At 43.0% G+C, this 26,793-nt stretch overlaps 1 protein-coding gene across 1 annotated transcript; it reads left to right on the forward strand.

Annotated features, from left to right (window-relative positions):
• Window positions 1-1,644: 1,644 nt before the first annotated feature.
• On the forward strand, window positions 1,645-25,535 carry LOC134402412 (cytochrome P450 2J5-like). The gene is made up of 10 exons (XM_063131842.1): window positions 1,645-1,823; window positions 11,075-11,237; window positions 12,100-12,243; window positions 12,461-12,621; window positions 13,730-13,906; window positions 17,655-17,660; window positions 17,804-17,945; window positions 22,556-22,743; window positions 24,036-24,177; window positions 25,345-25,535. Exons 1-10 carry the CDS (start codon window positions 1,653-1,655, stop codon window positions 25,533-25,535), a joined length of 1,485 nt encoding a protein of 494 aa, XP_062987912.1. The 5' UTR covers window positions 1,645-1,652.
• Window positions 25,536-26,793: the final 1,258 nt, after the last annotated feature.

Genomic DNA, 26,793 nt, shown 5'->3' on the forward strand with positions numbered 1-26,793 from the left:
ATACCTGTTTTTAGAGAGCTACACTGGGAGAGGGCCATTGCCCTCAGGTCCTGCTTGTGGGCCACTCAGCAGCATCTTGTTGGCTACAGTGGGAAAGACGTTGTTGAACTATGTAGGCCTTTTGTCTGATCCAGCAGGACTCTTCTTAGTTTCATATATTATTATTATTATTATTATTATTATTATTTATTTATTTATATAGCACCATCAATGTACATGGTGCTGTACAGAGTAAAACAGTAAATAGCAAGACCCTGCCGCATAGGCTTACAATCTAATAAAATCATAGTAAAACAATAAGGAGGGGAAGAGAATGCAAACAGGTACAGGGTAGGGTAAGCAGGCACATGGTAGGGAAAAACTAACAGTAGAAAGTAACAGTAGAAGTCTGCACAACATCAAGTTTTAAAAGCTTTAGGAAAAAGAAAAGTTTTTAGTTGAGCTTTAAAAGCTGTGGTTGAACTTGTAGTTCTCAAATGTTCTGGAAGAGCGTTCCAGGCATAAGGGGCAGCAGACGAAAATGGACGAAGCCGAGCAAGGGAAGTAGAGGCCCTTGGGCAGGCGAGAAACATGGCATCAGAGGAGCGAAGAGCACGAGCGGGGCAATAGTGTGAGATGAGAGAGGAGAGATAGGAAGGAGCAAGACCGTGAAAAGCTTTGAAGGTTAACAGGAGAAGTTTATATTGGATTCTGGAGTGAATTGGAAGCCAATGAAGAGACTTCAGAAGCGGAGTAACATGGTCGGAGCGGCGAGCCAAGAAGATGATCTTTGCGGCAGAGTGGTGAACAGAAACCAACGGACTGATGTGAGAAGAAGGAAGGCCAGAGAGAAGAAGGTTGCAGTAGTCCAACCGTGAAATAACCAGTGCATGAACAAGCGTCTTGGCAGAAGAGACAGACAAAAATGATCGAATCCTGGCAATATTATACAGGAAAAATCGACAAGATTTAGCTACTGCCTCAATATGAGGAATAAAGGAGAGCGAGGAGTCGAAGATAAAGCCAAGGCTACGAGCTTCCTTGACCGGAGTAAGCGTAACATCATTGACAGTAAGAGAGAATGAGAGATGAGGAGAAGGTTTAGGAGGAAAAACAAGCAATTCAGTCTTTGCCATGTTAAGCTTCAAGCGACGATGAAGCAGCCAAGCTGAGATATCTGAAAGACATGCCGAGATACGATCGTGAACATCAGGAGAAAGTTCCGGAGATGACAGATATAGTTGTGTATCATCGGCGTACAGATGATATATATTTCATCAACATTTGGTACACTGATTTTCTGGATATTTATGTCAATCCCCACCACCCAAAATGGTCCTGTGCTAGCTTTGAGCAGAATTAGACTGGCATCTCTAATTAAACCTCCTTCCAGTTATTAGAATGACACATAGCACAATTAGCCATGATACAAAGTACACCGTGCTATTGTGACACAACCCCTGAGGACCAAATTCTAAGGCTACATGGAAATGATATCAGATGAGATATTGCTTATTTGTTTATGTTGTTTTGTAATGGGAGAATATAAATAGAGATTAACAGGGACAAAGAGAAAGGAGTGGCAACATCTCTAAGGCAGGCGAAAGGCCAAAAGGGAAAGAAGAGTCGACATACCCAGACATCGTAGCAATAGTCAAAGAGAAGGCTGGAGAATGATGGGGATACGGGCACTTCTGATTGCTGTGCTGGTGGCTCTTCTGATTTTGGACTTCCTGAGACAACTCTGGTCACGCAGACACTACCCTCCTGGGCCTCTTTCCCTTCCTCTCATTGGAGGCCTGTGGCGAGTTGGAATGAGACTTCATGAAGATACTCTCATTAAGGTACTTCTTTCCAAATAATTTATCAATACCTCATTAAGCTGAATAAGAGATTGAGTGAAGAGAATTTTGAATTCTTTCCTTTCTGAGGTGACCATGGACAATAGAGTTGTGTTAATAAAATATTGTGGAACAAATGTGATATAAAAAAGTATTTTAATATTATTTTAAATTTTATATATATAATTCAAAGTCAGGAGTTGGTTAGCCTTTTTTCACTACCGTGATGTTGACTAATTCTCATGAAAAAAACTTTGTTGGAAAGCTGTTGGCACATAGATTCCACAAATAAGAAAGGTTTTCACTGTAATTCAATATTTATGTCATTTAAGTGTGATTTGATTTTTCTCCACAAACTGTGTTCAGGGGGAAAAACTGCTTGTTAAGGTTTATTTGTATACTATTTTGGGGCCAAAAGTTCTCAAAGTGGTAAACAGCATATTACAGTACAATTAAATGAGGAATGTATGTGAAATGTAGAAGATCTCAGGATGATGCTTATCAGAAACTATTTAATAATATCCCTTGTCATCTAAACCACTGATAATTTTACTGGTATTATGCCATCTATGGACGCTATAATAAATTTAACCATACACACAATTATCAGTCCAATGAGGAATTCCAGGTCTCGATTCCACTGAATATACACCAAACCCTCTTCTGTCTGTGTCAGGTTAGGTACAAGGCCGGCACCAAGTCCGCTTAGCGCTGAAGCACTCCTCACTGCCCATTAACTCTCTGCAAGACAGTAGTTTCCCATCTTTTTCAGATCTAGGAGTCACCTTCAGCCTGAACATTAGGGGTGTGCACGGACCCCCCGCTCCGCTTCACTTGCAGATCCGCCATTTTTCGGAGCGGGTCGCTCCGCCCCGCCCCCGCTCCGCCCACTTCCGCTCCGCTCCGCCCGGAGCTCCGGATCGGATCCGGAGCTCCGTTTTTGCCCCCCCATAGGCTTGCATTGAAAGCTAAAAAAGTAAACAACTTTTTTTCCGTTGAAGTTAGAAACCTCACGTTTGGCACCATGACACCTCATGGGCGTATACACACACACGCCAAGTTTCAAGGCAATCCCATCATCCCCTGATTTTTGGCGAATTTTTGAAAATCGGGCACCCCATTCACACCCCTTGGGATAGCTCCGTCAATTTGCATGTTACAAACCTCAAACTCGGCACCAGGGCAGCTTATCCATGTGTCCACATGCACGCCAAGTTGCAAGCAAATCCCATCATCCCCTGATTTTTGGCGCGGCTCTACCCTCTAACGCACCTCCCATAACCCTAATTCACACCCCTTTAGATAGCTCCGTCAATTTGCACGTTAGAAACCTCAAACTCAGCACCATGATAGCTTATCCACGTGTCCACATGCACGCCAAGTTTCAAGGCAATCCCATCATCCCCTGATTTTTGGGGAATTTATGAAAATCGGGCACCCCATTCACACCCCTTGGGATAGCTCCGTCAATTTGCATGTTAGAAACCTCAAACTCGGCACCAGGAGAGCTTATCCATGTGTCCACATGCACGCCAAGTTGCAAGCAAATCCCATCATCCCCTGATTTTTGGCATGGCTTAACTCACCCCAAATTGTCCCATTCTACAACTACGTCAATTTGCACGTTAGAAACCTCAAACTCAGCACCATGATAGCTTATCCACGTGTCCACATGCACGCCAAGTTTCAAGGCAATCCCATCATCCCCTGATTTTTGGGGAATTTATGAAAATCGGGCACCCCATTCACACCCCTTGGGATAGCTCCGTCAATTTGCATGTTAGAAACCTCAAACTCGGCACCAGGAGAGCTTATCCATGTGTCCACATGCACGCCAAGTTGCAAGCAAATCCCATCATCCCCTGATTTTTGGCGCGGCTTAAACTTTTTAACTCACCCCAAATCAAGTCCCATTCTACAACTACGTCAATTTGCACGTTAGAAACCTATCCTTTGGTCCCATGACAGCTTACCCATGTGTCCCCATGGACACCAAGTTTCAAGGCAATCCCATCATCCCCTGATGTTAGGGGAACTTTTGAAATTTGAACACTCCAGTATGTCAGGGATTTAAAGTTGCAATTGCAGACAGCTCAATGGGGCCAGTTCCAAGGCAATCCCAACATGCCACGAGATAACCCTAAATCTTCTGGCACATTTGAAAAAGGGATTATTGAATTTGATAAAGTCTAAGTGAGCGCAGGAAGGACTTCTCCCCTTAGTCAAAGCAAGACACATACACCATCGCTGCAAGGCGGGAAGGGGAGAATTATTATTATTATTATTATTTATTTATATAGCACCATCAATGGAAAGCAGGCAGGCAGCATGCATTGTAGTGCCGCAAGGATGGCTTGAGCACTAACGCATAGCAAACCAACCCATAAGTGGGCGCAAAGTGAGGCAAAGATGGCTGGTTGTTTCTTTCTAAGCCAGCAGTTACGCCTTGAGGGGCACAGAGGAGGACGATTGGGAGCAAACCAGGCACCAGGCGGGCAGAGAGGCAGGCAGAGTAGGCGAGGAGTCAGTCCTGGCAGATGCCCCACCACAGCAGCACCCCGGGGGAGGCGGGCAGGCAGGCAGGCAGGCTGCGGGCATTTCTGGGGGCACAAGGAAGTGATGGCTGGTTTCTAAGCCAGCATTGCAGTTAGTCACGCATTGCAAACGCAAACCATCCCAGCGAGTCGGTCACCGAGGAGGACAGGCTAGCAGAGGGGCAGGCAGAGTGACATGTCATAGATCTAGTATTGGGGAGGAGTCAGTCCCGGCAGATGCCCCAACACAGTAGCACCCTGGGTGGGCATTGGAAAACGCCATCTTGTGGGTCAATACTTCCCCCACCCCATGTCCTGCAGGGTTGCCTGCCTAACCCTTGTGGGGATGGGAGATGGAGAGCTTAGAGTGGCAGTGCCAGCAGCAGCCTTCGGCTTTCCCCTGGAACCAGTCGCCTTGCCCGCCTCTTTCCCCAGCAAGATCGCCTGGTGCTGCCTATGAAGATGCATCTTCATGCTGCTGGTTCCATAATGCCCTGTCGATGAACCCCTGCTTAGGCTGAGTTTGCAGTGGCGACAGACAGCAAAGCGGGGATCCGCTCCCAACTCAAAGTGGTCCCACACGATGCTTGTCTTTCGTTTCTGTGGTGACACCACCAATTGCCCGCCTGAGCTCTCTGGTGTTGCCACAGAAACAGGGGTGTGGGATGAGACTGGGGAGAGAGCCTCGGCCTGCTGCTGCTCCTCCTCAGCCCCCACATCCTGGAGGCCCACCGCCTCCTCCTCCTCCCCCCCCTCCACTGTGCTGAGGACCTCGTCTAGGTCCATCAGCGGGCTCGTGGGCTGAAAGGAGAATGAAGGAGTTGGGGATACTCCTCCTCCTCTAATGGCACTGCTGCCACGTGCCTCTTGCAAACGGGCACTTTTCCCATTCCCACCCTCAAAAAGAGAACGCCGGGCACAAGTTGCAGAAGAGAGTGGCTCTGCCTGCTGCTTGTCCTGCTTCTGTTTTGGAGCAGTCAGCCAAGGAGTTGCCTGTTTGAGTTTCACAGGAGGAGAGGAAGCCCTGCTGGCAGACTGAGCCTTGCTGCTTTCAGCACGCCTGCTTTCTCTTTTCATGATGACTAACAAAATATTAATACTACTAATACTATGTATAAGGTACTACTAAGAATATGTATAAGAAGAATATAATATGTTTAAATGTAGGGAAATGGGACAAGAACAATAAAATATACTACTACTAATATGTATGAGAATATACTACTAAGAATATCTACAAGAATATAATAATATGTTTTAGAATATTACTAATAAATGTAGGGAAATGGGACAAGAAATGGGACAACCACTACTATAAGAAGAACAAAATATGAATACTACTACTAATATGTATGAGAATGTATACTAATAGACTACTAAGACTATGTCAAAGAATATAATAATAATATGTTTAAGAATAGGGAAATGGTGTGCGTATGCTTTCCCCAAAATGCTCAATCTGTGGCTGCCTGTTGAACTTGACAAAAGCAGCCCACTCCGTCGAAGTTACACAGAGAAGAAAAAGAGAATCCAATTTTTTTGGTATATTTGGTATATAGAAGATAGAAGGAAACACAATCAGGATTTAAGAGAGGGGAGGGGGAAAAAGAACCAACCACTACTATAAGAAGAACAAAATATGAATACTAATATAATATGTATGAGAATATATACTAATGGACTATGTGAAAGAATATAATAAAATATGTTTAAGAATATAAATGTAGGGAAATGGGACAAAAAGTGTGTGTATGCTTTCAAAAGAAAGCTTTCACAAAAGCAGAACAGTCAGGCTTTAATACAGGGAAGGGGGGGGGCAACCAACCCAACCACACACTCCAAAATTCAAAAATAAAGTTTATATTAAATCAAAGTAAGGGGAAAACACAGGGCAAACTAAGCTACAAGTCAGAAAGAAGCAAACAAACACACACACGCGCCAAACTAAACCTATATTAAATTAATCTATCTCCAAAGCAGGAGCACTAGCTAAGTAAGTGTTCCCTCCACGAACGCCAACCCACAAAGAGACACAAAACAGAAAGTTCTCAGGGTGGGTCTGCCTTAGTCCCCCCTCCAACGCTGGGATTGGAGGAGGATGCTTTCTGAGGAGATGAATTCTCATCAGGATTGGGAGTTGAATGTGCCTGTCATCGCTTCCAAAAAAATAATAATAATAAAAAAAAAAAACCCAAACCCCGATTTTTAAAAAAATATTGCACGTGAACCACAGCACGCAGAAAGTTGAGAGTGGTCTCAAAATGACCCCCATCCACGACTCTCTGTGCACAAGAATTTTCAGAACGATAGCTTAAACCCCCCCCCAGTTATCCCCGATTCTTTCCCTCAATGCAATCCTATGGGCGAAAAGCCGAAACGCCGTTTGAGCCCTGCGGTTGACCCGATTTTTAAAAAAATATTGCACGTGAACCACAGCACGCAGAAAGTTGAGAGTGGTCTCAAAATGACCCCCATCCACGACTCTCTGTGCACAAGAATTTTCAGAACGATAGCTTAAACCCCCCCCCAGTTATCCCCGATTCTTTCCCTCAATGCAATCCTATGGGCGAAAAGCCGAAACGCAGTTTGAGCCCCGCGGTTGACCCGATTTTTAAAAAAATATTGCACGTGAACCACAGCACGCAGAGAGGTGAGAGTGGTCTCAAAATGACCCCCATCCACGACTCTCTGTGCACAAGAATTTCCAGAACGATAGCTTCAAAAACAACGTAGTTATGCGCGATTATTTGCCGCAATGCAATCCTATGGCGAAATGTTTTCAAGATGGCGACCGGAGCGCTCCGACTGAACTCGGAGCTCCGAAAAATGGTCGCTTCTCTTCGCCTTGCTTCTAGGGGGTCCGCGGTCCGCTCCTACTCCGCCTCTGGGTAAGGCGGAGCAGGCCAATCCGCTACTGCTTCTACGCTCCTAATCGGAGCGGAGCACATCCCTACTGAACATGCATTTGGGACCCACTTCTTTTCTTTTAACCATGTATTTTGTAAGGTGGTAGTGCTGTTTTTGCAATCCGCCTTTGGTCAGGCTGCAACCCAGTAGTGGGTCCTGACCAACCAATTGAAGACCAATGCACCTGGTGCTCTCCAGATGTTTGGGATTTCAGTTTCCATCAGTCCCAGCCTGCATGGCCAATGATGATCAATCCTGGGAGTTGTAGTCGAAAACATCTGGGTGGCCTGTGGTTGTGGATGTTTGCTCTAATGGCCAGAACTGAATTTTCCTTAACTGTGAGTCTGTGTGCTATATCTCATTTTTATTTATACTCAAGAGTAAGCATGGTCCCCCGATCTAGATGATGGGCTTTGCAAAGTCATGCTGTGTTTTACTGATTCAGAAATTTCCTGACTATTGAATATATTTGAAGTATGACTGCTTTCTGGATGTTGGCATGCATGTAGGTTTTCTCTAAAAATAATAATGATGTGATGCCGGTGACTGAGGTGAGTAATGGATTAATTGTAATTTCCCCCCCTGTTGCCATAGTTCTTTAACTTCCACAGCCAGTGGTGTATATTTTTCTCTCTTTTCCTCTTCCTTTTCTGCAACATTTTTGTCATTAGTAATTGCTATGTCAATGAGGTAGGTTTGTTTTTCTTGGTTGTTTTTGACTGTTATGGTTGAACTTCTGGTTGAAGTTGAAACAAGCTAGGAGGTGCTAGCCTTTAGTCCATTTTGTTCCATGGCTAATGTTTGCATGGTAATAGTAGTTTTAACTCTTCTGAATGCTGGATGCTTGTTCATTGTACTAGATTTTTCTGTACTTGTCAACTGCTTCCTTTGTTCAGTGGTAGCATTATGTTGAATCTGTGAGTATGGATATGAGAAAGGTGATGGGGAAAGAGTGCTAAATGTTAGGAAATGACTATGATCATCTAGTGAAGGATTTGAAATCAAAAAAGATATTTGAGGGAAGGGGAGTCTGTATCACACAGAGTATACCAAAAGCTTCAAAGTACAGTAAAAACTACAAAAGTAGGAATGAGTGAAGTTAATTACAGATACATAGAATGTCTCACTTGTTCTTTATTCCAGTGATTTTAGCATTAATTAATTAATTAATTAATTACATTTTTATACCGCCCAATAGCTGAAGCCCTCTGGGTATTATGTAAGATGTTATATAGAAGGGGTTTGTCTTAATTGTGTGCTGTGAAATCAGACCTGTGACCAAGGGCATGTTTGGGTGGGCACACCCCCTTGGGGGCTGGACAAGTTGGTGGACACACCTCCTTGGGGGTGGCTATGTTGTCCTCCTTTTTGGTTTCCAAAATATGGTCACTCTATTTAAATGTATGCTGAGCAGCTAAGTCAAAGTGGTGTAGAAGGGCTTTGAAGATCTAGATCTCAGAGCCACACTTACTCTTGAGTATAAATGAAAATAAGATATAGCACGTAGACTCACAGGCCTTAGCTAGACCAGGCTATATCCTGGAGTGAACCCCAGGATCATCCCTGTGCATCCAGATGATGCACAGGGGATCTCGGGATCAGGGAGGGATCATCCCTCCCTGGCCCTGGGATATAGCCCTCCCCTTTGAGCCTGGTTTTTCCGCCATGTCGGGCTGAGCCCGAGACAGCAGAACATGTGGCCCATTTCCACGGCTTGACCCTGCTCCAGCGCTGCACCCATTGGGGTTGGGGGGGGCAAGGAAACCAAAGTAAATTTTAAAAATAATTACCTTTAGCGCACAAGTGTTCGTGCGCTACATCCTCTTTATAAAATTAAAAATGGTGGGCACGACGCCTCTCTTCCTGAGGTCGTCGCACCTTACGTGTAAATGAGGCAGAGATCTTGTGTAAATCCCAACACGAGATCTCCCCTCCTCTGCCCCGGAACAAAAGGTAGGTCTAGCTGAGGCCTCTGTTAAGATAAAGTTAGTTCTGGCCATTAGAGCAACCTTCCACAACCACTTGCCACCCAGATGTTTTGGACTACAACTCCCAGAATTCATCATCATTGACCATGCAGGCTGAGAGTGATGGAAACTGTAATCTCAAACATCAGGAGAGCACCAGGTGCATTGGTCTTCAATTGGTTGGTCAGGACCCACTACTGGGTTGCAGCCTGACCAAAAGTGGATTGCAAAAGCAGCACTGCCACTGTACAAAATATATGGTTAAAAGAAAAGAAGTGGGTCCCAAATGCATGTTCAGGCTGAAGGTGGCTCCCTGGTCTGAAAAAGGTGGGAAACTACTGTCTTGCAGAGAATTAATGGGCAGTGAGGAGTGCTTCAGCACTAAGTGGACTTGGTGACAGAGGTTCTGCTTGAAAGGGAGATGAAGGTAGGTCAGAATACATCTTGTCCAGAGCTCCAGGACCTCTTTCAGCCTGGGGACTGAATCCCATTTAGAGGAAGCTCTCAGGGTCCACAATGCAGTGGTGGGAGGGGCCAGAAGGAAAAGGGGCAGGGGGCAGAAGGAACAAAAGCACGGCCAATAGAGGCTCTGTGTATTTTGGCTCCTCCCTTAAAGACTTTCAGGATATTCTGGAGAGGAACATTTCAAGAGACATGATGATTTGTTTATTGGGTGATTAAGAAGCCTTGCTGGATTTTATGGATAAAAGATATGACAGTATCCTTAAAATGGTACATTATACCAAATTACTAAAAGAAAATAGATTCCTATTAATATTGGGAAATTTCTTTAATTACATGCCGAATTCTGAGTTAATTCGAATAGGTGGCTTTTGTGTTTGTTTGTGCTTTTCCTCCGAGCAGTTCCTATTCAATTTGTCAACCATATTTTTCAGATTCCTTCTCTGGAGAAAGCATTGTCTTCAATTTGTCTAGCTTTTAAACCAGGGGCTATATTTCCCCCCGTTTTTTTCAATACACAAGCCAGTGGTTGCAAAATCTAAAGTCCACAGAGGGACAGCTGATATATATATATATATATATATATATATATATATATATACACACACACACACACACACACACACACACACACACACACACATATATATAAAGACACACACATATAACCTTTTGGGGAAGCCATTGCCTGCTTCTGGTGCATTTGAATCTGGATTTTGTGCACCCCACACAAACACACATTATTGATAGTTTCTTTAGTAGAAATTGTGTATTTTTTAATACCACACTAAGAGATTTTAAAATGCATTTCTTATTACAGGATATGACTTTATGTTTAATAAGCTAATGCACTGATGGTTAACTTTATTATTGATTTTACTATGTTTGCACTAGCGGTGTGCTCCGCTCCATTACGGACCCCCAGATCCAGAGCAGGCCGATTCGGACCTCTGAAGCCCAGTTCTGGAGCGGATCGGGGGAGGTCCGGTTCGGACTGAAGCGGTTCGGACCGGTCTGAGGCGATTCAGACTGGTCTGAAGCTTTGGACCCAGTTAAGTGGGGAGGGGAGCTTACCTGGCTCCCCATCCACCACAGTCCAAGCAGCAATGGCAGCACAGCCAGGTAAATGGGGAAGGGCAGAGCCAGGAAAGGGGGGAGGGGGCTTATTTGGCCCCCATTTTGTCCCCCCTTCCCCACTTACCTGCCTCCGCTGCATGCTGTAAAGGAAAACTGGGAGAGAGAAGGCAGAGAGGAGAGGTGCTGCACATGGCCCCAAGCTGCAGAGATGAGGATGTGTGCAAGGCTGGTGTTCATGTAATAACTTGCAATAATCTGATTTGTTTGATTGCCACATTTCTGTTCTCTATTTTGACCCAATTTGCAGTTAGCAAAGCAATATGGAAATATTTGCTGTGTGTGGCTAGGACATCAGCCTGCGATAGGTGTGTGTGGATTCCAAGCTGTGAAAGAAGTGCTGATCAACCATGACGAAGCATTCTCTGAGCGACCTTTTACTCCTTTCCTAAAAGCTGTAGGAGGAGAAAAGGGTAAGTTGTGAACAGTAAGAACTTGTACTGCTCCCTTCTCTAGAGAAAACATAAGATGACAAAGGATTTCTGTATGAAAGTTTCAATCAACTGGAGATATCATTAGCAGGTGAATTCAGGAAAGAGCAATTGCACTGTATTTACCAGCTACTAAATGGATTGTAACATATGCTGTAAAACAGAGCATCACCTTCACTCAGAAGACAGTAAAGCAGACACAAACTTATTGTGATAAAGGTTTTCAAGTGCAGGTCTTCCTAGTTTGAAAGGTATACCTGGAAAATCCATGTGTAAAGAACAGGGAAGCAGAAGCCATGCAGGTGGATTTGGGAAAGAAATGAAGGAGGGCAAGAGCAGGTGAGTTTTGAGGGAAATGAAAGATACCTAGGCAGGTAAACAGGTGCATGTTTATGGCACAAGGGCATCGAAGTAATATTATGTACTCCTGTAGCAAATGTATGAGGATTGAAAGTGAGTTATTCAGATTCCCCAAGACACCAGGGCAGGATCTACACTACTGTTGTAAAATGGTTTACAACACACTCCATATACAGTTTTCAAAATGTTTTCCAAGGGTTATATCCTGCTTGGTATAGATCTGGCCCAGGTTCTATTTGTGGAACTTATAGCATATGCTACTCCTTTGATGGAAACCATAATAGTGGTAAATATTTCTACCTGCAAGTCAGATACAGCTAGTCTGAGAAACATAAAAGAAGCACTGTACTTTTAATCTGTTCGTTTTTTGAAGTCTTTGTATTCTATATGAGGATATATGAATGCCTCTTCTAGTTCAGGAACCTAACCATTTTTTATTGAATTTTATACATAATCATTTCCCATTGTTTCTTGATGACATAAGGTATTGCATTTTCAAGTGGGCACACCTGGAAGCAGCAGCGAAAGTTTAGTGTAGTGACTCTGCGGAAGCTGGGAAAGAAAAGCATGGAGCACCAAGTACAAGAGGAGGCCCAGCAGCTTGTGGAGATTTTTGCACGCGCAAAGGGTATGTAATATCAGAAGATGATGCAGGCACATGTTGAAGTCTGCAGAAAACGTTTTGTGCTCTGTACACTGGAATACAATTTCATTCCCAGTACTTGAGTTCTAACACAAAAATACATTGGCCAAGATCCCAATTGTCTCCTTTGTACCACTATGAAATCCCACTCTGGGTATTAATAGGAGATGCTGGATTAATATAAATATGCCTCCATTTTCAGGGCAGCCACTTGACCCCTCCTTGCCCATCACCAATGCAGTCTCCAATGTGATTTGTGCTGTGACATTTGGACACCGGTTTTCTCTTGAAGATGAAAAATTCCAGAAACTGATTGAAGTCCTTCATGTTGCCTTAGCATTGCCAGGCAGCATCTTTCATATTGTGAGTAGGCTTTTTTCTTTCTTCCTGACTCAGACAGGACTCTGTCTTTGATCCCAGTCAAAAAAGCACATTTCCCCGAAATACACATGAGGTGGGTGGGTGTTGTGCATTTTTGCTAGGGTGAATTTGCACTAATGTAAACAAATTCAGGAAACGGGGGAAAATCTGATTCTATCAATAAATCAATGATTGAACGAAAGGCACTTAACAATCTGTGAAACACAGAAATAATGGATTTTATAGAATCTGTGCACCCCTATAGTTTCTAATCTCCTTCATAGAATTCCCTTTTTCATGTACACAGTGACAGATGTATGTAGCAGGAGAGTGACAGAAAACAGAAGCAGCAACTGACTGTTGTTGGAGGGTGGGAAGGGGTTCAGTAGAAGCTATGTGGGTTAGGAGACTTCAATAGCTTTAATGTTGTAGAAGTGATCTAAATCGATTCAGCCTTCTTTATGGGTACATTGAACCACTCCTCCCTGGTTTGCCTGTGGCACCCTATTCTGCAGAGGGTGAGCTGGGATATAATAGAGGTAAATCAGTTCACATGGGGGAGAGAAGCTCACCTTTGAAGCAGCATCAGTGGTTACGTTGGAGTTGGAGTTACGTTCTCTGGCAACTAAAAGAGAAAAAAGAGGGTGACCCTGTTCAGATGACATGCTAAGGCACTGTGGTTAAGCATTTGGAGCTAAACATTATGGCTTAGTGTGTCATGTGAGCCATGACTAGCATCGTGGCTACATAACTATGGTTCAAATATGCTCACTATTTTCTGCAAAAGCATTAGTGACCCCACCATGGTTTAGTGTGTAGTCTGAACAGGCCCAGTGTCTCCTCAGGCACCATCACTGCTGCTAAGGTAAGCAGCCCCTTCCCCGATACAAATCAGTGAACCCTTTCACTTCTCCACCCCAGAGTCCTTTTATTGTGGGTTTCAGAAGAAGATGCTAAATCCAGCTTTGCAATAAATGAGAATACAATTAATATTTCAGGCTTCAAGAATATTCCAGAGAATGATACTGAAGTGCTAATCCAAAAGGGTTGGCTAGTGTTACCCAGCCTCCTCCTTGATGATGTCAGGATTTGGCTTTTGTCTTCCCTATAGTTGTATGAAACTTTCCCATGGATCATGAACCATCTTCCAGGACCTCACAAAAAGGCCCTCTCCGCCCTTGAGATACTGCTTTCACATGCAAGGGAGGAGATAGAGAAGCATAAGGAGCAACAGTCCTTTCATGAGCCACAGGATTACATAGATTTCTATCTACTTCAGATGGAGAAAGTAAGTCTATACTGTACTTGAAAACTACTCATCCAAGTTATCATTGTATTTCCTCCTTAGATTACTACTTCTGTAAAGTATCATTCCATTTCCTTCTGTGACTGGATAGCCATATCTCATGACTCACCAGTAATTTCTTCTAAACCTCATGTAATATTTTCATGCAGACGCCCTCCTGAACTTCACCCATATTAAATTCAGATGCTAAAGTGAGTTATAATCCATACTCGAGTGCATCCACTTAAATATCTATAAAAAAGAAAAGTAGGTATTTTCACAACTACGAGGATAATATGGTTGCTGTTGCTGAATGGAAACCTATGCCTCAAGGCTTCATGCCTATGCAACTTTGCTTCTATACTAAATAAATAACCTTGGATTAGGGCCCATTCTGCACAAAAATACATACTGAGAAAACTAAGAAGATCAATCTTTTTAATCCTCCTGACTGTAGAAAGTAATTTCTTGATTATATTTTAATTCCACATTACTCTGTGATGCTGATGTAGGTGTTCATAATTTCCACTTCATGTTATCCACACAACGTCTGTGGAGTAGGTTGTGTCACTGGCTGAAGATCACCCAGGCATCCATTGAACTTCATGGCTGAGCAGGAATTTGAACCCATCTCTTACCCATCTATGTCTAACACTTTAGCCATTATGTCACAATGGTTTTGCTATATAAATGGGTAAACTGTGAAAGAGCCATTAATCTGGGTTAGCTGATCTTGAAAGTAAACAGTAATATCACAGCACAGATTAAGCATGAAGCATCTCAGTTCCAGCGCCAAAGTGTCAGGACATACGTTGGTTAAGCAACTGGGCAAGACAAGGTAAGTGAAATTACCTAACTATTTAGTTACGTAAGGTACACATTTATAATTCAAAATTCATAGACAGCTGCTGAAGCCAAAACAAGGCCATATCAAAATCCCAGAGAAGTAATCACTTAGTAGAGAGCTAAATCAGGGGGGAATCCAGCAAGAATTTACAGCTCTTGCTATAAGATTATAGAGTAGTTGAAAAGAATCCCTGCTACATATTTTAACTCATCCTTACTGTAAAGGAGGGGGAAGCAATTCATAGCTCTATATGGAAAGGAACCACTGTACAGGACTAAATGTTGGAGGCACTGGCAGCACTAGAAAAAAATTCAGCAGGGGGCACAGCAGGGCAAAATGCATTTCTAGGTGGGTGGGCTGTGACCCAAATGTTAAGATCTATGAAAGAAAAATGGTGGTATATCTCACACTAAAACTGCAATCCTAACCATATGTTCTGAAATAATTCATATATTGATTAATTTAGGTTGTTGTTTTTAATATAGCATGTATTAGCCAAATTCAAATTACATTAAGGAAAAAGGCTTTCAAACAAGATAGAGTCACTACACAAGCATTTCCTTGGCATACAGATTAGACAGACAGAACACTTTAATTAGAAAACAGTTATTTTTCAACCAGTGCAGGCAGAGCCAGGATGGTAGACTCTTAATGTAATAGTAGTGACAAAAGATGGTTCTCAAACTTATCAACAAATTGAAAGCAAATGCATCACCATGCCTGGATGGTATCCATCCTAGAATTCTCAAAAAACTCAATATAAAATTGCAACATGTCCCTAAGCTCAGCGTCTGTGGCCATAGCTAGATGGGGCGAAATCCCAGGGCGATCTCTGGGATCATCCCTGTGCATTCACATGACAAAAAGGGGATCCCGGGATCAAGGAGGGATGACCCCTCCCTTGCCCCGGGATCTCTCCCTCCCCTTTAGGCCCGGTTTTTCCACGGTCTCAAGATGAGCCAAAGACCACAGAACGTGTGGGTGGGCGCCACAGTTTGTCCCGGCTCCTTGCGGTTCCTCACGAGGAGCCAGGACCCGTGCACGTGGCACAGAGTTCCTCAGGAGCACTGCTCCCATTGGGGGTGGGAGAGGGGGGAAAGTGATTGTTTTTTTTAAAAAAAAAACCTACCTTTTGCGCATGAGCATTTGTGCACTGCTGTTCCTTTTAAAAAAATTAAAATGGCGTGCACAATGCCTCTCCTCCTGAGGTCGTCATGCACCACATGTAAACAGAGAGGGGATCTTGTGATAAAACCATCGTGAGATCTTCACCCCTCCATCACGGACTAAAAGGTATGTTTAGCTAAGGCCTGTACCAGAAGACTGGAAGATGGCCAATGTAACACCAATTTTTAAAAAGGGATCTAGGGGGGATCCAGGAAATTACACACCAGTTAGCTTGACATCTGTTCCAGGTAAATTGGTTGAAAGCATTATTAAAGACAAAATTAGTAAGGTCCTGCTGAAGAAGAATCAACATGGTTTCCGCAAAGGCAAGTCCTGACTCTCTAATCTGCTAGAATTCTCTGAGAGCGTCAACAAACATGTAGGACATTGTTTACTTGGACTTCCAAAAGGCTTTTGATAAAGTCCCTCACCAAATCTCCTGAACAAACTTAGCAGTATTGGAATAAGAGGAGAGGGCCTCTTACAGATCAGTAACTGGTTAACAAACAGAAAGTTGAGAGTAGGAATAAATGGCCTCACATTGGGCCTCCCTCCCGGGTGCCCCCTCACTCAACCATGATTGGGTAGAGATGCTGCGTGGCCCCTGTTCTTTTCTGGGGTCTTCTCAGGGTGCATAGAGGTGGGTAGAGGCCCTACTCATGTGGGCCCCAGCATTGCCGTCCACCTTGCCTTCATTACAACCCACAGAGTTTGCTGCCAAGGCAGGGAAAGCTACAGCCCATTCCTGAGCAAGGCCAGGCCATCAGAAGGGTACATGAGCCAGGCAGAAAAGGGATAGGCCTTAAGTTTGAGGAGGACAGGCTGGTTCTTTCCTGTAACTCAAGGGAGGTGATCCGCTGGACTGGATAAGGGCCCACGCGGCACACACACCCTCATTCTTTCTCACTCCATTTCAGCATGTTTAGTGGCAATGTACAGCCTTTCCTCCTAATGGCCTCTTTCCCTCACCCCTGTCCCAATGCCAGGTGAGGGGAAGAGGAAGCTAACCTCTTTTGACAGGCTTGGTAGATGGGGTGTCTCTGGATCACAGGCTTGGTTGACTGGGTGTCTCTAGATCACAGGCCCTGTTTAAATCCCAATCTTTTGTCAGCCTCATTATTTCCCACACTCTACATTCCTGCAATCAGACATGTGACCAAGGCCATGTTTGTGTGGGCAAGCCCCCTTGATGGCCAGCCATGTTGGGGTGTCCTCCTTCATAGTTTTATTTTTTTGTGAACCACCCAGAGAGCTTCGGCTATTGGGCGGTATAGAAATGAAATAAATAAATAATATATAAAATATTTTTTTTGTTTCCAAAATATGATCACACTACTTTTGCAGCAAATGGTTAGTGAGTGTAGTCACCATGGTTAGGAATGGTTCACACAACCTGCTAACCCACAACATTTAGCTGAAAATGCTTGCCCTACCAAGGCTTAGTGTGTCATCTGAACAGGGTCAGTGGATGCATAGTCAATACTTAACGTAGATCATTTATTCCTGACATCCTTTAACCACCCTATTGAATTCATAATCAGGGTTACTAAGGAGTGAGAAACGGGTGTTATTGAGCTTCAGGAGTATGTAACACATGGCATTAGTTATTCCACATTAACTAATGTGGAGTTCAGTGTATATCTGAGATAAAACATATCACACCACACAAAATTTCTTCACCAAGCACAAATGCAATCCAGAGATCTTCACATACAGTAGAATATACGGTTTGCACAGGACAGAGTACAAGGAACTCAAAACACTCAACTATGAGACATGATTTGCTGCTAGGATGATATGGGTGGTTAGGAAAGTAAGGAAGTGCAGAGGGACAGCCTATAATTCATTCTAAATTAAATTTTACCTTTCCCCACTTTCAACATTAGAGCAGAAATGACCCCAACTCTACCTATGATGAAGAGAACCTGGCTCACTGCATTCATGACTTCTTTATTGGGGGAACAGAGACAACCATCACTGCTCTGATATGGGCTTTATTTCTCCTGGCAAACCATCCAGATATCCAAGGTGAGAGAGGTCTGCCCCATGGGAACAAGGGACACTCTTGATCCCTATCATGTCGCTCTTTGAAGATTTCTTACCTATCAAATGATGTGCTAAGAAGAGGAAGCTTTAACTATTTTACATCTGTGGGCATTGGGTGGTATAGAAATGCAACAAATATTTTTTTTTCCTTTTTATTGTGAATAATAAAAAAGAACAAAAATTATGAAAATAACATTGCACATATAGGAATATCTTCATTTCCCCCCATCCATTTAAGAAAAAAATGGGGAGAGGCGGGGGGAGAGTTATGCATAGGTTTCAAGATAAGCAGACCATATAGCCATGTATTTATCCACTTGTAAGTTGCGCCTATATAACACCAGTTCAAATGTTGATAATGTGGTTAAGTCCTCAGTCCATTGCATTATGGGAGTTGAGCATTTGTCCTTCCAACAGGATAATAAGTCTTTTAGTTGTCATAAGGGCTTTGAAAATTTATTTGTGCTGGCCATGTGCGGGCCAAGAAGTCGGTAGGTAAGTTAGGAGGACATGGACATAGTACCATATTATAGGTTGTTTCAGTACAAAGTTTTATCCTTTTTATAACCTCCTCCCAAAAGGGGGCCACTTTTGAGCAACACCAAAACATATGAATTAAAGAAGCATTAGGTGTATTACATCTCCAACAGTTAGGTAAGTTAGACAGACCCTTATTGAAAAGGCATTGTGGAGTCCAGTAAACCCAAAACAGGATGTCTTTGCTGAATAAGACATAGCCTAAGACCCTTAAAAGCTTCAGATACAAGCTTCCCCGCTGTGGCACCCCGGTTGTGGAACGAGCTCCCCAGAGAGGTCCGCCTGGCGCCTACACTGTACTGCTTTCGTCGCCAGCTGAAGACCTTTTTATTCACTCAGTATTTTAACACTTAATTTTAACTTAAATTTAAATATTACTGTTTTAACTCTGTATTTTAATCTTATATCAACTTTGCTGTGTGGTTTTATCCTGGTTGCGCTTTATACTGTATTTCGTAACTGTGTTATTATTATTATTATTATTATTATTATTATTATTATTATTTATTTATTTATTTATTTATATAGCACCATCAATGTACATGGTGCTGTACAGATTACACAGTAAATAGCAAGACCCTGCCGCATAGGCTTACAATCTAATAAGTGTTTTAACCTGTTGGGTGTTTTATTGTGGTTTTAATTTTTGTGAACCGCCCAGAGAGCTTCGGCTATTGGGCGGTATAAAAATGTAATAAATAAATAAATAAATAAATAAATAAGATACAGATTCTAAGACAACAATCCGTTGATTAGGCAAAATAGGACACACCAATTCTCTATTCCAATCCTGTCAATTTTGCATGAGAGAATGGATCAAAATGTAATTGACATGATGCCATATGCCATACCTCTCTATCAGCCAAGACTGTAGGAGAGGGTTGTTTATTCTAATGTGTCAAGGACTGAGTTCCATCCATTTGGAAGAGGCTCTAACTATAAGGATTTGAAAACTGACCAGGGTGGCAAATCTAAACAAACTGGAAAAGCCAGAAACATAGTACAAGCCAATAGATAGGCCTGATGGTACAAAGCAAGGTCTGGAAAACCAAACCCACCTTCTTTAATTGGAAGTTGCATCCTTTTCAAGGATACTCAGGGTGAAGACAAGCCCCAGAAAAATGTATGAAACAAAAGGTTAAGTTGTTGAAAATATTTGCCAAGTGTAAATAAAGGAATCCCACATATAACATAGAGAATTCAAGGTATGATGTAAAGAACATAAGAACATGAGAATTGCCATGATGGATCAGACCAAGGGTCCATCTAGTCCATCACTCTGTTCACACAGTGGCCAAACAGCCATTGGCCAAGGATGAACAAGCAGGACATGATGCAACAGCTCTCTCCCACCATGTTCCCCAGCAACTGGTGCACACAGGCTTACTGCCTCAAATACTGGAGATAGCACTGGAGATGTTACCTTAAGTGTGCTGATTTCCCCCCATAAACTCAACTTTAATGGTGCCCATCTATCCATATCTCAAGCAATCTCAGCTTATTTAAATTTATTTTAATCAATTGAGATATATCTCTGGGTATGAGTATTCACAGATAGGTAATAAAATCAGGGCACCTGATTTTATGAAAATTAGCCATCACACTATAAAATATGCTGTCTCCAATCAGCATCAATTCAGACATCGATCAACTACTATTCTGTTTAATTGTGCATGCCAGTGGTTCCACATATAGATCATATATCAATGGAAAACATGGACATCCTTGCCTAGAACCTCGCCCAAGCACAAAGAAAGATGACAACCAACCATTGGTCACAACTTTTGATCTTGGGGTCAAATATAAAATTCTAACCCACTTCAAAAATCTCATTGGAAAACCACAATTACTCAATGTAGAAAGCATAAACTTCCAATGGACTTGGTCAAAGGACAAAATAAATAAATTACTCTGACTGTGCCTCTTAGAAAAGGGTAGGGTAGGGTAGGGGCGATAGCTCAATGCGAAAGAGCACTTGTTTTGCAAGAAGACATTTCGTCATCTTCTCCAGGTAGAGTGAAGAATAAATCCTGCCTGAAATCCTGGAGAGCTACTTCCAATCAGTATCTACAATACTGGGCTAGATGGACCCATGGTCTGACTCAGAATAAGGCAGGTTCCTATGTCCCTTGAATCTTTCTTGCTGGAATGGAACCAGCCTATAAATAAATGAGTTTCTGAACATCCTTTAAGAGGCCAGGACCAGAACTGCCTACCACCCATTAGCACAAAATACATCATCACAGTCTTAATAAAACTGTTTAAAAAGAGCGTCATCAGACAACCAGTTATAGTATGCTCATTCCTAGCCACTAATGGATTTTCGCAGGTCCTTTTCATGACGCCATCCATGTCTTGCTCATTCTGCTCATTTTTCCATTACAAAAAAGTAGGGCTGTGCTCCGCTTTGATTCAGTTCAGAGAAACAATAGTGGAGCGGCCTGATTCGCTTCCAACAAAGTTGGAGATGAATCGGATTGGGGGGCTGCGCATTGAGGCAAAGTGGTTAACCTCAATCCGGAGCTCCGGATGCAGTTAAATGTGGGGGAGGGGGACTCATGTGGCAGCGGCGGCGGCGGCGGCACAGTCCATGCAGCGACGGCAATGGAGCCAGGTAAAGGGACAGGGGGGAAGGGGGCTTACCTGCCTCCATCACAGGCTTCAACTGAGGGCCAGGCCTCAAAGCGGAAGCAGGCCTCAAAACAGAAGCTGGCCCTCAGTTGAAGCCCGCGATGGAAGCAGGTAAGGGGGTGGGGGCATTTCGCTTACCTGGCTCTGCTGCCACCACCTCCGTGCGGCAGTGGCGGCAGATACAGGTAAGGGGGAGGGGGCTTACCTGCCTCCGTTGTGGTCCATCACGGACTTCAGCTGAGGCCCCGGCTTCAAGCCGGAAGAGGCTGCAGCCTTCTCTTCTGGCTTCAACCGGGGCCTCAATTGGAGCCCGCGATGGACCGCGACAGACACAGGTAAGGGTGGGGGGGTTGGCTTACCTGTCGCCACTGCCATCCATGCAGCAACTGCGGTGGAGCTGGATCTCGCTCCGCAGAGTGGAGTGGGGGACGGGTGGATCAGCCCAAACTGGTTGGGGCCTGATCTAGAATTTCTGTATCGGGCCATGAAGTGGTTCGGGGGGTCCATGAACAGCCCTACAAAAAAGACCGAGAAAATCTGATTTTTGGCTGTAATGAAACTTGCTGCCATTTCCTGCTGTGTGCAGGAGAAGCAGTGTGATGAAAAACCCCACTGAATGGGGCACGTGGTGGTTGCTTGCTGCCTCTTTTTTCCTTGCATGAATAAAGAGGAAGCTGTTAGTCCCTATTTTGGGACAGAAACAGGAGGTATTTATTTATTTATTTATTTATTTATTACATTTCTATACCGCCCAATAGCCAGAGCTCTCTGGGCGGTTCACAAAAAGTGATCATCGTAGGGGAACACAATTTCCTCACATCTGATGATGCTCAAGAGTGAGAAACAAAGAACTGGCAGTCGTAACAAGTCTGAGAGATATAACAACATTCAAAAGTAGTACAGTAGACTTCATAAAATGGAACTCAACTTTTGCTCCAACATACATTTTGGGACCTGGTTCTGACTATTTTTACAATATATTTCAATAGTGAGAGCACTGGAGGTTCAACCTAACTTAGGTGAGGCAAGGTCAAGCCTTAGGAAACACAGCACTCCTGGCAAGAGGTGCCTCTGGTGCTCCTCCCCCACCCACATGTTGGCACCCTACTCAGCTCTGCTTAAGGCCACCCTGAGCTCTGGTTTGGTCCACCCTGAACTTGGCACCCCGCGCTATTACCCAGGATCAGGCTGTGCAGCCCAGTTTAGCAATGTAGTGGTTACTGCGTCAGAATGAGACACTAATAACCAACAATTGTTTATTAATTGAGTGCTTTAAAAGTAATTTTTAATACCTTGGCATGTAAACCACTTAGAGATTTTGTTATATCAACTCATGTTGAATAAATATTTGTCAAGGAGTTTTGAAGATTTATGAAATGAAGTCATATCCAAACTAAAGCTTCCATTTTCATTATTTTTCTCAGACAAAGTCTACAAGGAGATAGAAGATGTTTTTGGTTCATCTCATTCCATCTGCTACCAAGATAGAAAGAAACTGCCCTACACTAATGCTGTGATTCATGAGATGCAGCGTTCAAAATATGTCGTATTATTTGGACTTCCAAGAAAATCTGTAATGGATGTGAAAGTGAACGGTTGTCTCATTCCTAAGGTACAGAATGCAGTGAATGCCCATAGTCACAATCCTGTATCTCAAGAGCATGGAGTTTCAGAAACTTTAAATTCTTTTTTTATGGGCTCAAAAATACACATCTGAAGGTTTTCAAATTTACAGCTGTAAATATCCAGTGTTTATTATAGAAAGGACATTCGAGATCTAGGGCAAAACATAAACTCCCACCCCACTTCCTACCCACCCGCATTCCTCCCGTGAGCTGATTGCAACTAGGAAAGGGGCATTCTTGTTATTTTCAAGGAGGAGGTGAAAGGATTAGAAGAACAGCAGTGGCTACACCTGGCGGCTTAAGTCCACCCTTTCCCTTTTAAATCCTGCTTCTCCAGGCAATTGAAAATATGCAGGCAGGCCTCCCTGTCTCTGAGCCCCACCCCCCCACCCCTGATACAAAGTAAAACCAAAAAGCACCTGCTGGCATCATCCCAGGGAAATGTTGGGGTTGGGAAATATTCGGGGATTTGGAGCTGTTGCCCTTAATTTTTGTGAATCACCCAGAGGGCTTCCAGTAGTATCGAGTGGCATAGAAATGTAATGACTGAAATTAACACATGCTCTGAGGCAATTCTCTTAATGGGCTACATAGGAAGCTTTTAAAAAGGAAAAGGTTTGAGTGACTGAAGATGTAGCCAACAGAAAACACTCCCCCAAAATGTTTTTATTCCTTTCGGGCAACAACTATGTAGAATAGCACCATATTTTTTATAGAATATGTCTGTTTTCTGGGAATTCTGCTCCTTTTTGGAGATGTCAGACCGCTGCAGCACAGCTGACAAAGCTGTTTTGTGAGCCGAGCCATGCGGATTCCCTGAATTCTGGGTACTTACTATGTGCATTTTTGGATCTGAGAGATTTCCACAAATGAGGGCCACAAATTGTGCTAATATGCAGGATTTGTGCAAATTATGTCCAAAATTTGCATAATTTGCACAAAATGCAGCTGAAATGCATGCATTTGTGCAAATTACAGGCATAACTTGCACAAATTCAGTTTTAATTAATGCAAATTCATGAACACTGAATATCCACTAGATGGCCCAATTCACTGCAAGCCAAGTCAGGTCAGCAAGCAGAACATGGAACAAAATCAGGGTGTGTGTGAACTGAGGAAATCTCGTTGAGCTCTACTATCCAACTGGATTCCTCCATCATCCCTCAGCACTTCAGATATCCAGTCCAGAGTGAGTGGTGATTAGTACTGTGAAAGTGGGGGACAATCCTGAATGGTGCTGTTCTGACTTCATTCTCTGTCAAATGTTCCTTTCTTACAGGGTGCGTATATTCTTCCAGATCTGCGCTCTGTTCTTCTTGATCCTGAGTGTTGGGAGTCTCCTGAAAAGTTCAACCCAAACCATTTTTTGGACAAGGATGGAAATTTTGTAGCTAGAGAAGAATTCCTACCATTCGGTGCAGGTAAATGCAGAAATCCAGACCTGCTTGTGATTCATAGACAGGTTTTCTGAGTTAGATTCAAAGTACAAAGCTATATATACTCCTTTTAGGCTGTTATTTTCTACAAAGAGCGGGTCCCTTACTTCTGAGTAGACATTCATAGGATTGCACTGTTAGTGTTGGACTTTGGGAAATGATTGTTTAGTCATAGTCAACGAATTATATTCCCATTTAATATGTAGAATCGTTCAGTGTTCTTTATTAGTGGAATAGCTGAAAGATAAATTGATGTCATGTTTGGGCTGATGAATTTTCTTCCTTTTCCATGAGAGAATAGACTGCACTTGCATTATGTCAAAGTACCACCCTGGTACTTTCACCTCTGAATGCCAGCAGCTCATAAAACTTTTCTACATAAACATTTATTGTGCAATTGTCCTTCCCTACTCATGTTCGTTTTCCGGTTCCCTAGATGATGATTTGGCCTTCCAGTGTAATTTCTGCAACTAACCAGCACTTTTTAGTGATGTAGGGAAAACACAGCATTCAATGAGGAAAGGGGACAGGTTTTAATAGTTAAAAGAGGGACATCGGAAATAATTATTATTTTGTTTGATGCTACTGTATAAAAGATGAATGTGCCCAGCTGCTATATATAGGGATTTTGGTTAGTTTTGGCATTTATGCCAGAGTCCCACCTAAAGGTTATGTAGCATAAAAGCAGAGAAGAAAACACTGCTCAGATGGTGCTCAGTTTTCAATTATACAATGAAACCAAAAGTGGATGTAGCAAATTAACAGTGGATCAACAGCCGCAAGTAAAAAAAAAAACTCTTTCTCAGTCCCATTCCCTGTGATCCCCATTGTTTAAGTTAAGATGCTCTATGCATTTCTCTGTCGTAAGTATTTCCAGTAATTTTGCCTGCGTTGAAATTGAATAGAAGCAGTTTGAGCTACTGGTGGAGCCTGGGCCAAAGCCACACCTCTCTGAATGATGCCAACCAATAGAGTAAAAGGGAGTTATAGAGGGGGCAGCTGTAGGAGGGGCAGTTCCTCCTGGGTTACTTTGGGGTGTGAGGTGGGGAAGGGGCTTCCTTTCTCAGATGCACGTGTTGTTCCAGGCTGGGGTAAATGCTCTGAAGAAGAGATTGTTACTCAGTGGCTGTCTTTCCTTTCCTTTCTCCACAGGGGATCGAGTGTGTCCTGGGCAGCAGCTAGTGAGGATAGAACTCTTTATCTTCTTGACCAGCCTGCTGAGGATGTTCAGGTTTCAGCTGAAAGAAGGCATAAAGAAACTCAATCCATGTGTTATGAAAGGGATCACATTATTTCCCCATCCTTATAAAATCTGTGCTGTTCCTCGCTGTAGCTCATCATAAACATATATATGTATTTAGAATAGCTTACTAATTACCGCAAATTTCACCCTCCTTACTTTTCTGCTAAGAAACCCCCACCCTGACTTTGCTGTTCATAAATAAAAAATAATAATAATAATGCACACGTGCTGATTTCTTTCTGTTGAGAGAGATCTTTGCTTCTCATTGCTATTAATAAGAGTACAAGGGAGGGGGGTTCACGGACACATTAGTAAATGCTGGGGTGGGGAAGTAACGGGGCAAGTAGCACACACATACACTTGGGATCTTAGATGCTTGGGGATGCAAAGGTCTAAGTAGGCATAATATAGTACATAGGAGTAAGGAATACACATAAGGTTCGATCTAAGCACATATAGGGCAACAAATACATGCAAGGCTACAGCTGGAGATAATAAGTTGTTATCAATAGATAAGTTAGTCAACCAGGCTTGTGTCAGATGCCAGCTGACTTCTTCCATAAAAGGAAATGGGGACAGCAAAAACAAGGTTATGAAGGGACACGTTGTGGTTTAGCAATTTCTTACAGTTAGAGAAAGAAGTAAGAAAGGGCTACTGACCAGAAGAACAGGGAACATAACTTCCTTTGGAGTAAACAACTTAACCACAAAAACAAGGAACTTGAACTTTCTTTCACATAAACGACCCACTGTAAAGGGGAGGGGGGTTTTCAGGAACGGTTGGTTCTACAGATGAGGTGGTCCAATGAAGTCAAAGATTTAGAGAATGTCAGGAGGAGGAGTTGGTGATGTAAAATTGAGTATTTAGGAAGAAACATACAGGAAGAAGCCACTTTTCTTTCTTCTCTTTTACCACCAAGGCCTCAACTGATTTCAGTATGGGTCTGGGTCTGATCATTAGGCTTCAGACCATGGTCTTTCCTGAGAAGGGAAAGAAGTCAAGCACCAGTGTTGCATCCTGGGGAGCGGGGTGGTGTTTGTCCAGCGAAACCTTGTCTTCTAGAGTTTGTAAGTAAGTTTTAAGTTTTCTTTGCTGAATGGAGGTTCCTGTGTCTGTTTAACTTTCTTACATTGTTTTAATAAATGTTTTAAAGCTGTAATAGTTTCATTGAGTTTATGAGTGTGAGTAGAAATTAATCATTCTGGGTGTCTATCTCCACTTCTTCCTTTCATATACTATAGCGGGGAATTTAAGGATGCAAGGTACTGCAGGAACCCACACTTCCAGGCAGCCTATGTTCTGTACCTCTTAAAAATAAAGTTTCCCTGAAAAAAAACCTACACTGTGGATGATTGGA

This window comes from Elgaria multicarinata, chromosome 8, assembly GCF_023053635.1.
Source record: "Elgaria multicarinata webbii isolate HBS135686 ecotype San Diego chromosome 8, rElgMul1.1.pri, whole genome shotgun sequence".
NCBI lineage: Eukaryota > Metazoa > Chordata > Lepidosauria > Squamata > Anguidae > Elgaria > Elgaria multicarinata.